The 12,298-nt window shown below is 37.9% G+C and overlaps 1 protein-coding gene across 2 annotated transcripts in view; it reads left to right on the top strand.

Moving 5' to 3' along the window:
• Positions 1-12,298, top strand: part of LOC308431534 (bromodomain adjacent to zinc finger domain protein 1A) — a 67,918-nt gene that overhangs the window by 28,392 nt on the left and 27,228 nt on the right. For both annotated transcript variants that reach the window (XM_080931057.1, XM_080931058.1), the window contains 7 exons: positions 1,650-1,737; positions 4,158-4,292; positions 6,426-6,525; positions 7,101-7,267; positions 7,916-8,011; positions 8,629-8,767; positions 10,476-10,622. In XM_080931057.1, the coding sequence (XP_080787183.1) occupies positions 1,650-1,737; positions 4,158-4,292; positions 6,426-6,525; positions 7,101-7,267; positions 7,916-8,011; positions 8,629-8,767; positions 10,476-10,622 (872 nt within the window). The remainder of the gene's footprint in view (positions 1-1,649; positions 1,738-4,157; positions 4,293-6,425; positions 6,526-7,100; positions 7,268-7,915; positions 8,012-8,628; positions 8,768-10,475; positions 10,623-12,298) is intronic.

Below are 12,298 nucleotides of genomic sequence, written 5' to 3'. Positions count from 1 at the left end.
CTGAACCAGGTCACCAGCCCAGATATATCACCCTCTGTAGTTACAGTGAGGTGTGTGTTTGGTTTGTGTGACAAGCTTTATCATTAGTTTAAGATCTGGGGCAGGTATGTCCAGCCTACAGCCAGTGGACCACATATCCCAGCATTTAACCCAACAAAAAAATCATAAACTTAAATAAAATTATAAACGTACTTAAAATGTTAGAATTTTTTATTTAACATTTTAATTTTAGAAATCAATTGTGCTGTTCTGTAGGATGAACTTTGTAGCTGTCAGTGTTGTTAGTAACGGCAACCGGCAGAACATGCCTGAGGTACTGAGGGATAACCAGGTGTATGCGTTGTGACTGGGAAGCAGAGGCCATGACAGACCCTCACTCACAGTTGACTTCTTTCATCTCTGTTTGTCTTTAGACAAAGTAAATAGCAGTGACAGTTTTGTTTCCTATTAATATTGTCCATTTTCCTATTTACTCTTTGGCTTCTAGTTTATAATTCCTCTAGACTTTGGTTCCATTCCTACTGGTTCATTTTTCTTGTATTTTTTTCATTGATGAGCTGAAGAATTTGAGTAAGAAGTTGTGCTGGACTGTGAAGCAGTAAAATAACACAACTCTTTGACACAACTCTTCAGTTGTTATTTTACTGTTTAGATTCTTGTATTATTTTATGTGTATGAGTGTTTTTTGCCAGCATGAAGTGCTTAGTCCCCACGGAGGTCAGGGAAAGCATTGGATCTCTCTCCTGGAGCTGGAGTTACCATTGTGGGCTGTCATGTGGATACTGGGAACCCAGTTTCTCTGCAAGGCAACAAATGCTGGGAAGCACTGAGCCTTCTCCAGCCTCTAACTGACAGCTCTTATTGGGATCAAAAGTACTGTCTTGTTCACTGAAAGACAGTACCATCCCTATAAGAGACTTGCTACTCTAGAACTCGTAACAAATAGAACTTCACTGCTAATGACTGTCCTATGTTCTGTTCAATGATAGCTAATTGTCACTTATAGCTTTTGAGCCCTTATTTGAAATGAAAATGAGAAACTGACTTAATGTAGTTATAAAAAGAAAACCCATTTGTGACTGCTGGCCACCATGTCAGATAGTGCAGAATCAATGTGTTCACAGTAAGGTACTACCTTCTGCTTGCCAGCTGCTCCAAGTCCTGGGCAGCACGGTGGCATAAACCGTTAAAGACCAGGAAACAGTTTGAGGAGGTGCGATGCTTATTGACTGAGAAGCTGCTTTTGTTTGAAAGCCGTACTGAATTTAATTAAAACAACTTATATTTTACCAGGATTGTTGTGCTGGGTTTGTTTACCTTTGTTTTTTTGTTTTGTTTTTTGGGAGTTTTTTTGTTTGTTTTTTTGTTTTGTTTTATAGTTTTGGGTTTGTTTGTTGTGTTTATAACTGTTCTTGTTGCTTTTGAGGAAAACAAAACTGATAATTAAAATTGCTTATTTGAAATCTAATCTTAATTATCTTTAACTTTATTTTGAATTTGTTGACTATTGTTTGAGATTAAATATAAAATTTGCTAAGATCTCACTGTGTGAGAATATTGGGCTTAGAAATCGAGTTTTAAATGTATAGAGATTATAGCTTCTGGTTAAATTGTCAGCACTAATGTTACCTTCTTCCCCCCAACATCAGCCGGAGAAAACACCTATTTTCTCGTGATAAACTAAAGCTTTTTCTCAAGCAACACTGTGAACCACAAGATGGAGTCATTAAAATTAAGGTAATGAAATTATTTCATTATTTTATTATTCATTATTCCCTATGAATATTGGGAATAAATAAAATAACAAATGTATAGTATTATAAATTTGTAATATTAATAAAAGGATATTTCAAAGATAACCTAAATAGCTCTCATTTTATCTGGGGAGCTATTCTTTAGTACTTTTTTAAAAGTATTTTTTATTGACTTGGATACTGTTTAGAATTAGTAGGTGGTTCAGTTACAGCCACTTTCTTTTTTTCTCTCTTACAACTTTATTTTTTAAAAAAGAGGGGTACATATACAAATTTTAAAGGCATTTTGGCATAACACTATATGAATATTTTTTGTCAGTACTTAATTCTTTTAGAGATTTGATAGCATGCATTGAGCCACTTTTTATTATATAGATGAACAACTAAGGCAGATGAAAACAAGTGGAGAACTTGGAAAGTTGTTTAGTGACTTAAGTATTTTTTCTGCCTTACAGAGAACAGAAGGCTTTAGGATAGTGCTAAATACATGTTCAACTGAGAGAACTAATCAAAGGCATTCTAGACCAGATATAAGCCCGATGCATTAGATTTTACTATGACCATTAAGAGAGAGAATAACATTTTATGTATCTAAGACTGGCCTGAACTCATGGTTCTCCTGCATCCTCCCATGGGCTAGGTTATAGTCATATGTCTTTATATGGTGCTGGGAATTGACTTAGGGTTTTGTGCATGTTAAGCAAGCACTTTAGCAACTAACTGAACTACATCCTCAGCCCTGAAAAAATCAAGATATTAAAGACTTTCCATTGTGCATTAAATAAAAAGTCAAAAATTGTAAAATGAGTTTCTAATGTGTACTATTTAAATCACATTAGATAAGTAACTATAAAAAAGAATCAGACATAGCGGTATATACCTATAATTCTAACACTTGCAGAGATAGAGGAAGGAAAGGAAGGAAGGAAGGAAGTTTGTGATTTTGAGGCTAGTCTGAGACGTGTTGATTCTGTATAAGTTAGCATGTATGTGTCAGGATAGCCCTGGGGAGAGGGCCTATGAGTGAAGTGCTGCCCTGCAAGCTTCGTTCAGAAAGCCAGCAACCTGGAAAAGCAGGTGGAGCAGCATTTATCTATAACCCCTGTTCTGGGGGTGAGAGAAGGGAGGGGAGAATTACACACACACACACACACACACACACAGAGTGATATTTTAATATGTCTTATACTAGCTTAATGGTTGGGCATTTCCTGAAACCTCCTCACGGATAGTACAGACCCTCTCCAGTAAGCCATAACAGTTTCTAGATCTATATTTTATCTTTGTTGCCCCAATACAATCAGGGGAGTGGCCACTTACCCTGATTCTTACATATTGGCCAGACCTTAAGTCTGATCTCTCAGCCTCCTGTCTTGGGTTCTATCTGTTCTTCTTCCCCCTTAGTCCCTTGCCCTCCAATCTAAAAGTCTTACCTCAGTCTCTCCACCCAGCCATTGGCTGTACAGCAATTCTCTTGTTACCAGCCAAAGCCAGGTGGGGGCAGGGACCCTCAGTGTCTGGAAGTGCAGCTTTTGGGAGCTGAATTAAGACAAAACATTAGAAAGCCCTGTCCCAAATCTAAAATGAAGGTTGATAGAGAAAGACACCCATTGTCAATCTCTGGCAAGCACACTTCATGTGCAGAACAGATTAGGAATACACATTTAAATCAGCTACTGGCGCTTTAAAAAGTGTGTATTTTGTTGTATGTAAATGTAGATCACAGAAGAAAAGAAATTATAAGGAAAAAAAGATTTATATTTTAAAATGATATTTCAGATATTTAGGAAAAGACAAATTATTCATTAAAAAAAACTAGGACACTTAGGTAACCATTTGAAGACATAGATGTGCATGCATGTATACATGAAATGAAGCAGGTGCTGATGTCATGCACACTAAAGGGCTGCAAAGAGCAGCATCTGCAGAGCCACTGAGAGACAGTAGAAACAGCAGGTAGCACCTGGTATTAGAAATAAAGTAAACCTAAAACCACACTGAAATACCTTTTAGTATTTAAAAATCTGTAAAAGCATTGTTGATACTTTGTGGAAAGGTGGTTTGGTTTTGTTAGGCTAAGCCTCATACAAGCACATCTTGGCAACTGGGAAGCCAAGAATGACCTTGAGCTCCTGACCTTGACTTCCTGTCTTGAAAATGCTGGGATTACAGACATGAATCACAATGCTCAGCTCCTGATAAACTTTAGTTTTCTATCTAGTATCTTTCTGATGAATTATTTAATGTAGAAAAGGATCACATAAACCAACTACATAACATGCATTTGAAAGACAATGTTTTGGCTTAGTCTTTAGCAGCAGTAATAGTAGTTGTATGACATTTGAACATTATATACAGTACACTAATGTGTTGTCACTATACACTGTGTGTTTTTAATTTAAGGCATCATCTTTTTCAACATATAACATAGCAGAGCAAGATTTTTCTTATTTCTTCCCTGATGATCCACCTACATTTATCTTCAGTCCTGCTAACAGACGAAGAGGAAGACCTCCCAAACGAATATCTTTTGGTCAGGTAGGTTAAGAAAAAGCCTAACCTATCCTTAGCTGTTAATAAAGCAGTATTTTCAATCAGTGAAATGTTTCGTTCCTGTCACCCCTATAACCTTTAAGAAGAGTAGTACCCTTTATGTCATATAAGAAAATGTGAGGGAATTCCCTTGATGCTGTTCAGCATTAGGATTTAAGAAGAGTCCAGTGTGGATTCGTGTTCTCGGGAGGCAAGGTAGGAATAAGCATGCAGGCAGTTAGTCAGAAAAACAAGTGGGATGGAAAGCTCAGGAAGTTAGAGTAACACTGAGGTATCCAGAGCAGTTCTGACTAGAGGGCTTTAGGAAAGGCCTGAATTAAACATAAGAGTTGGTGGTTTGAATGAGAATAGCTCCCATGAGATCATATGTTTGAATGCTTAGTCATTGGACTGTGGGCTTTGACGTTACCGAAGCCTATACCAAACCCAGTGTGTCTGAACCTATAGATCAGGATGTAGCTCTCAGCTGCTGTCCCAGCATCTGCCTGCCTGTCACCCTGATGGTGATGAATTAACCTGAAACTATAAGCCAGCCCCCTACTTGATGTTTTCTCTTACAATAGTTATCTTGGTCATGGTGTCTCTTCACAGCAATGGAACAGAGGCTAAGACACTGAGCCATCAGGCAAAAGGGTGGAAGGATACTTGAGACATGAACATGGTTTTAAGGCAGTGTAGGATGAACGATGTCAGTTACTTCCCAGTCTAGCCTTGTTTTAGCAGTAAAGAATTTTCCTTCATCAGATCATTGTCATTCCCCACAGAGACACCATGGAAGGGTCTGGAACCGGGCATACCAATAACCTAAGCAGGTCTCGGACTGGAAGGGGCAGGCTTGGATTCTTCTGTCTGTTCTCCTTCCTTCTGTATTTTTGTTTTCTCTTGCCTTCCTTGTGTACATGCTGGTTTGTTCTTCCAACTAGAGGTTGCTGATGGCTCTAATGATTCGCAAGCAGGTTTCCACTGCTTCTAGTAGCAGTTTGGAGGGTATTTGGTGTAATTCAGAATTTATTGAGGAATCTCAGTCATTTCCAGGCTCTTGTTCAGTGTTTGCTGAAAGAGCTTCCTGGTGGAGATATCCAGTTGTCCCTTCTTGTGACCATAACTTTGTCTCTCCTCCCAGAACTCTTCATCAGTCCTTGTCGATGAGAGGTGCCTCTCCTTCAGCATAACCTTCACCATAGTGACAAATTGGTTACTTTTATTTCCTACCTCTAGGTGTAATTATCTTTTTCACCTATTTCGAATTTCCACTTCAGAATTTATCCAGATTTTGAGATTTGAAAGGTGTTAACTTAGAACACTGAACCTTAGCTGTTAAAACCTTTCTCATATTTTGCTTACTTAGATCTGACTTCCCTGAAAAACTATCCACGAGGGAAGGGACCAAGTCTACCTTGTTTATCACTGCTATTTAGCACTGGACTGGTGCTTACCCAGAACTTAAATTAAAATGAATTGTACATTTGTTACACTACAGTATGAAGTAATAAATGATTATTAGAGAGCCAGCTGTGGTACAAGGCAGAGGCAGGACAGTCACAGCGACTCTGAGGCCATCTGGGCCTTGTCTATATAGAAAGTTCCAGGCCAGCAAGGAGCTACAGCAAGAATACTGTCCCAAAATAAAGCAAGAATTTTCATTGCTTAATATTGACCACAAAAGAAATTCTTCTGACATGTCTTTTATATTTGATATTTATATCATCTAGATTGTAATCTTGAGGATTTATTATTTTCTAATGTATAATTTTATTGGATTTTTTAAAAATTTGTGTAAGTGTGGAGATTGACTCATACTCTATATAGCACTATGATTAGAATTACTAATTTATCCATTTATACTTAGAATCCATTTTAAGATTTACAAAAAGCTGTAATTGGTGTGGGCTTTTTTTTTTTTTTTTGTTTTGTTTCTGTGCTGGGCATTTGAACTCAAGGCTTCCATATGTTTATGTTCTAAGCTGGTACCACTGAGCTGTAACTGCAGTCCTGGTGAGATTTTGATGTTTTAGGTTTTTTGTTTTGTTTTGTTTTTTTCTTAATAATAAAACTTGGCAGACCATCAGTTTATATAGTTTATAGTTTACCACTTTAGTTTCTTCATTTATTTTTTAGGAAGACAACATTGCTAGTAAGCAGACTATTGCAAGATGTCGGAGCAAAGCTATTAAAGAAAGAGACAAGCTTTTGAAACAAGAAGAAATGAGGGCACTAGGTGAGTTTTAACATTCTCTCCAAACACTGTTTAAGAATAAGAATGAATATTTCTCTGGGCCCAAATTGGGAATGTTCTGAATGATATCTTTTTCCTCACAGATTACTGCCATTTTTTTTTCCTGAATGGCCCTTATTCATCTCTTCTAAATATATCATTCCCTAGTAGACTCTTATTTCTAGATTGAGTTAAGTTGTTGTCAGGGTTTAAAAGCTGTAGGAGGCATGGCATCTGAGTTATGGCCTTTACTGACACTGCCTCCCAGCTTCACTGCATCTGAATCCAGTTCACAGTGGGATTCTGGATGAATGCATTCCAGCTGTTCGGAGTGGGATTCCATGTCTTAACAAGTAGACTACTGAATTGTCATTCGTTGCATGTTTTAGTGTCTTTGGTTTCAAAGGCAGGATATGTTTGTCCTAGTGTGGGTAGTTTACCCGTTAGCCAGTTACCTGCTGGCCCTCAAGAATTTAAGTCTCTGCTAATCTCATTTAGAGCTGCTTTTGTCAGATTTTTATAAGCCGAATTTATAAACTGGTTTTGTGGGCATAGTTTTAAATTTGGCCTCTCCACAGCTTTTGAAAAGGCCAAACTAAAACGAGAAAAAGCAGATGCTTTGGAAGCAAGAAAAAGAGAAAGGGAAGATAAAGAGAAAAAGAGGGAAGAATTGAAGAAAATTGTAGAAGAAGAGCGACTCAAGAAAAAAGAAGAAAAGGAGAGACTTAAAATAGAAAGAGAAAAGGTATTCTGTGTGTGTGTGTGTGTGTGTGTGTGTGTAGCTGTAATTCTTACATACAATGTAAATTTACATATTTAAATGCATTGCTAATTCTTTAAATTCTTTTACCATTTTCATTCACTGGGGACCGGAGAGAGGGCTCAGCCTTTAAGAGCACTGATTGCTCTTCCAGAGGTCCTGAGTTCAATTCCCAGCAACCACATGGTGGCTCACAACCATCTGTAATTAGATCTGGTGCCCTCTTCTAGCATGCAGGCATACATGCAGGCAAAATGCTGTATGAATAAATAATAAATAAATAAATCTATCTTTAAAGGAATGAATCTCCCTTTTGCTTCAGAAACTTGGTAGCTCATACTCATCTTCATGGAAGATTCCCAGTTCCAAGGAATTTTTTTGTTTGTTTTTAATTAAGACAGGTTCTTGTGTTACCTAGGCCAGTCCCACATTTGCTCTGTAGCAAAGGATGACCTTACATTCTTGCCAGTACCTTTCAGGTATTAGAATTACAAGTGTATGCCACCAGGACTCATTTTATACTGTGCTGAGGATCAAACTTGACTGTTGGGCTGAGCTGCCTAGCTTCATTGTTTATTGTTTATTTGTTCCCGGGAGATGTTGATGTTGATGGGTAAATTTCTTCTAACCTAGGAGAGAGAGAAATTACGTGAAGAAAAGCGAAAATATATGGAATACTTAAAGCAGTGGAGTAAACCCAGAGAAGATATGGAATGTGATGACCTTAAGGTATGAACATTCTGTGCTTGACACATGCATTTAATTTGTCTTATGTAGCTTTGCTGATACAATGGTTAGTTTGGTGGGGCATGGTGACACATGCATTTAATCCAGCAATTGGTAGGTAGAGACAGGTGGATGGATCTCCTGTGAGCTTGAGGCCATCCTAGTCTACATACTGAGACCCTATCTCAAAAAAAATAGGGATAGGGTTATTTATTTATTTATTGGCAGTGAAAAAGATCTTACTATGTAGACCAGGCAGCCTGGAGGTCCCATTCCTCTGTGCCCCTCTTCTGAGTGCTGAGACTACAAGTCTACATACAGTGGACACCCAGCTGATAAGGTTCTTGGTAGAAGTACATACATATTCTTCATTTAACTGAAAGGAAACAGCCAGTATATAGATGGTTTCTTTAGCTTTCCAGGGTTGCATTGTTTCTGTAGTAGTGGTGGTTTTACCAAAATAATTGATCAGTCTTTGTGATACCTGGCATCCAATAACTACTGTGGCCAGGCATGCATTTAGGTTTATTTGGGTTTGAGAATAAGGATTTCATTTATTTCTGGAAATAATCTAAAGTATCTAAACCTTTAGATGTTGCATGTACTATTTAACCTTGCAGGAACTTCCAGAACCAACTCCGGTGAAAACTAGATTGCCTCCTGAGGTTTTTGGTGATGCTCTGATGGTTTTGGAGTTCCTTAATGCATTTGGGGAACTTTTTGATCTTCAAGATGAGTTTCCTGAAGGAGTAACCTTAGGCAAGTACTCAAGTTACCTGTTGCTTCGTGACAGTTTACTCTGACATGTAGTACTTGATTTCTGTCTTAGTCAGGGTTTCTATTGCTGTGATGCAACACCATGACCCAAAGCAACTAGGCAGGCATGCTTCCAGACCAGTCCATCAAAGAAAGTGAGGACAGGAACTCAAAGCAGGAATCTGGAGACAGGAGCTGGAGCAGAGGCCTTGGGAAAACGCTCTTTACTGTCTTGCTCATCCTGTATTCACATACCATGCAGGCCCACATGCCTGTGGTCTGGGCACTCCCACATCAACCATTAATCAAGAAAATGCCCTATAGACACAGCTACAGGCCATGCTATGGAAGCATTCTCTCAGTTAAGATCCCCTCTTCCCTGATAGGTGTAGTTTAACAAACAACTGGCACACTAAAGATGTACAGGAAACACACACACACACACACACACACACACACACACACACACACACACACACACACTCTATGAAAGCAGGTAGGATACAATATAGAGCAGCTAGAGGGAGAAGGAAGATAATCAAGGAGGGTGGAGAGGTGTAATACAAACACAAAATTGAATATGTGCATGAAAATGTCATTTAGTCCTGTATATTTATTAAATAAATTACTAAAAATAAACATAAAAATGATTTTTAAGTAGGTGACCTCTCACCGTTCTGTAAGGTCATTACACATCTCTTTTGGAGTCTCCCATAGGATTGCAGTCAGAGTGGCTAGAACTGAGATCTTGTGACGGTGTGACTGGCTAGTCGTTTTCATGACTTTTTCATGCAAGTTTCAGTCTTCTCCATATGACCTCCCACTGGGAAACAAAACTGATACTGTTAGGCTTGGAATTGGTATATCCACACCTTTGCCATGGCCCTCATAAGAACAGTTATAGAGTGAGGAATGCCATGTGAAAGTTTACAGACAAGTAGTTTCCACTTCTAATTTATAAGCTTTGAACAAACATTTATAATAGTGTCCGATATGAAGAGGAATTTGAGTCACATTTTAAATTTTTATCCAATAAAGTTCTTTTAAGCTATATGTAGAAGCCTCTGAAACAGATTTCACTGTCAATCTTGTTTTAATAAGAGTACATTGACCAATAGGGCTTCAAGATCTTCAGTTTCTCTTTATGGGGTACGTTTATGGCTTGAATCACAAATGCCTTATGAATCAAGAGCATCTCAACAATTTTATTTAGATAAATATTTTAATATCTACACAATGTAAGGATTAAAATCTAATAATGATAATTACCTTTCCTGGACACTGTTTGGTAAGCATCATCCCACATAGCTTTCATGAAAAGTGGACCAGTAATAATTATGTATTTTATGGGGAGGTTGTTTATTCATTTTGCTTTTTGAGACAGAGTGTTACTAATATAGCTCTGACTGACCCAGAACTTGCTATGTAGACTGATAGAAGAATCTGCCTTCATTACCACTGCCTGTAAAATTCTATTTTTAAATGTAACTAAATTTGTGCTTCAACTTTAAAATTTGTCTGTCTTTAGTGCACTGACGTGGGCTTGTTTTTTGTGTTGAAATCTACTTTATCTTGGTTGAGATAAGATTTGGGTCTACTTTCATAAGCAGTTGCACAAACTCATGTTGATTGAATGTTTATTATTTTCCAATGGAGTTGTTTGTTCAGTCATGACAGAACTTTAAATTCCTTTTAAACGTTTTATTCACAGAAGTGTTAGAGGAAGCTCTTGTAGGAAATGACAGTGAAGGCCCACTGTGTGAATTGCTTTTTTTCTTCCTGACTGCAATCTTCCAGGCGATGGCTGAAGAAGAGGAGGAAGTAGCCAAAGAGCAGATAACTGATGCTGACACCAAAGGTCAGAGTTCAACACCATTGCTGGTTGAGCTAGCAGCTCCGTAGCAAAACTGGGATTTGATGGATTGTTTCAAAACTAACGTTTCTTTTGCAGTTAGAAAAGTCATATTATGCTAACAACATATTACCAGATATCTGTAAAAACTTAATATTGGTGTGACCTGTTTCTGACAGCCTTTGAGACAATTTTTCCCTAGTTGTCTCCTTTTGTTTCTTTGTGTTTTCCCTTGTAATTTAGAATCATTTCACTGTCTGGTATCTGCAATGCCATGAAATTCTGCTAAATCACCTTTCCTTCTGCCCTTCGTTAGGAAAACTTAAATTCTTATTACTATTTTCAACTAAAACACTATTGCTGATTTTATTGTAGTTTTGACACTTTGTTCTTTAAGTTCTATGCTCTTAAATATCCGAAGTCACTATCCGTATGTTAACATAGCAAAAATTTCCTGGAGAAACCTTTAGAAAACTACGCTTGTGCTCACTGTTCAAGCACTAGACTTGGTCCAGCTATCTCACCTACTGGGTCCTCTGATGTGCTTTTCCTTTCACACTTTGTTAATAAACGATGTCTGTGTCTGTCCTTTAGAAACTGTAGGGTATTCTTACCACCCCAGCATCCGAAAAAAGTGGGCATGGGAGAACATACCCTAATACCAGCACTTGAGAGGTGTAGAGGCAGGAGGATCAGAACCTCAGCAATATATACACTTCAGTCTGTTATATGAAAATGTTAGTAAGGAAATCATGCTAGGAGATGTCTCACTAGCAGAGTGTTGGGACACAAAGATTGAATTTCTCCAATCTGATAGGTTTTTTGGCCTTAGGTAGATTGTGTTCTGTGCAGAGTCTGGATCAATAAGATTGATAAATCTGCATCCAGTGCTGTCTGCCTTCTGATTTTATGGTGAAATGTATTCTCCAGCGTAAGTCCTGATCACTTGCCCATATCTAATTTCATTAGCCCTTGCGATCCCTGTTTTGTTTCAAATCTTTGAAATTTTTATCAGTTTTAAAAATCTTGTACTAACCATATCAGTTATTCCTGCCTTTAGTTTTTTCTTGTTGGTGCTGCTGCTAGTTTGAGATAGAATCTCTCCTTATTGGCCTTCAACTTGCATATAGCTGAGGTTGACGTTGAACTCCTGCCTCCTTTCTCCATGTTCTCAATGCTGGAATCACAATCATGTTCTACCATAACCACTTTCCTGTCTTTATTTTTATACAATGAACCTAAAATTCTTTGAAGGACAAGAGCATCTTGGAACAATCTTGAGCTTTTTTTGCTCTGTGATATCATTACCGAATGTTGTAATTGTATGTACCTCTTTATACATTAAAATGATGTAATAAAGCAAGGCTTGGTGACACAGGCCTTTAATCCCACCACTTGTAATAATAAGTACACATGTAATAATAAGGGAGGCAGAGACAGGATCACCCATGAGTGGGAGGCTGGCCTGGTCTATGTATAGATTTATATATAGATTCCCTGTCACAAAACAAAACTCTAATAAATGTAACTGTTTCATACAGTTATATGGGATGCAGTTCAGCCATGCTCTCTTGCAAGAAGGGACCCAAGGAATACTGAGAAAAATTCTAAAGAGTTAACTGTAACTCTCTAGAGTGCCATATGAAGATGCTTAAGAATACATATCTTGAGGTGGAGAGATG

The sequence above is a fragment of the Micromys minutus genome (genome assembly GCF_963924665.1).
Source record: "Micromys minutus genome assembly, chromosome: 1".
NCBI lineage: Eukaryota > Metazoa > Chordata > Mammalia > Rodentia > Muridae > Micromys > Micromys minutus.
Note: the sequence above shows the minus strand (reverse complement) of the source record. Positions and strands in the feature narration are given on the sequence as shown.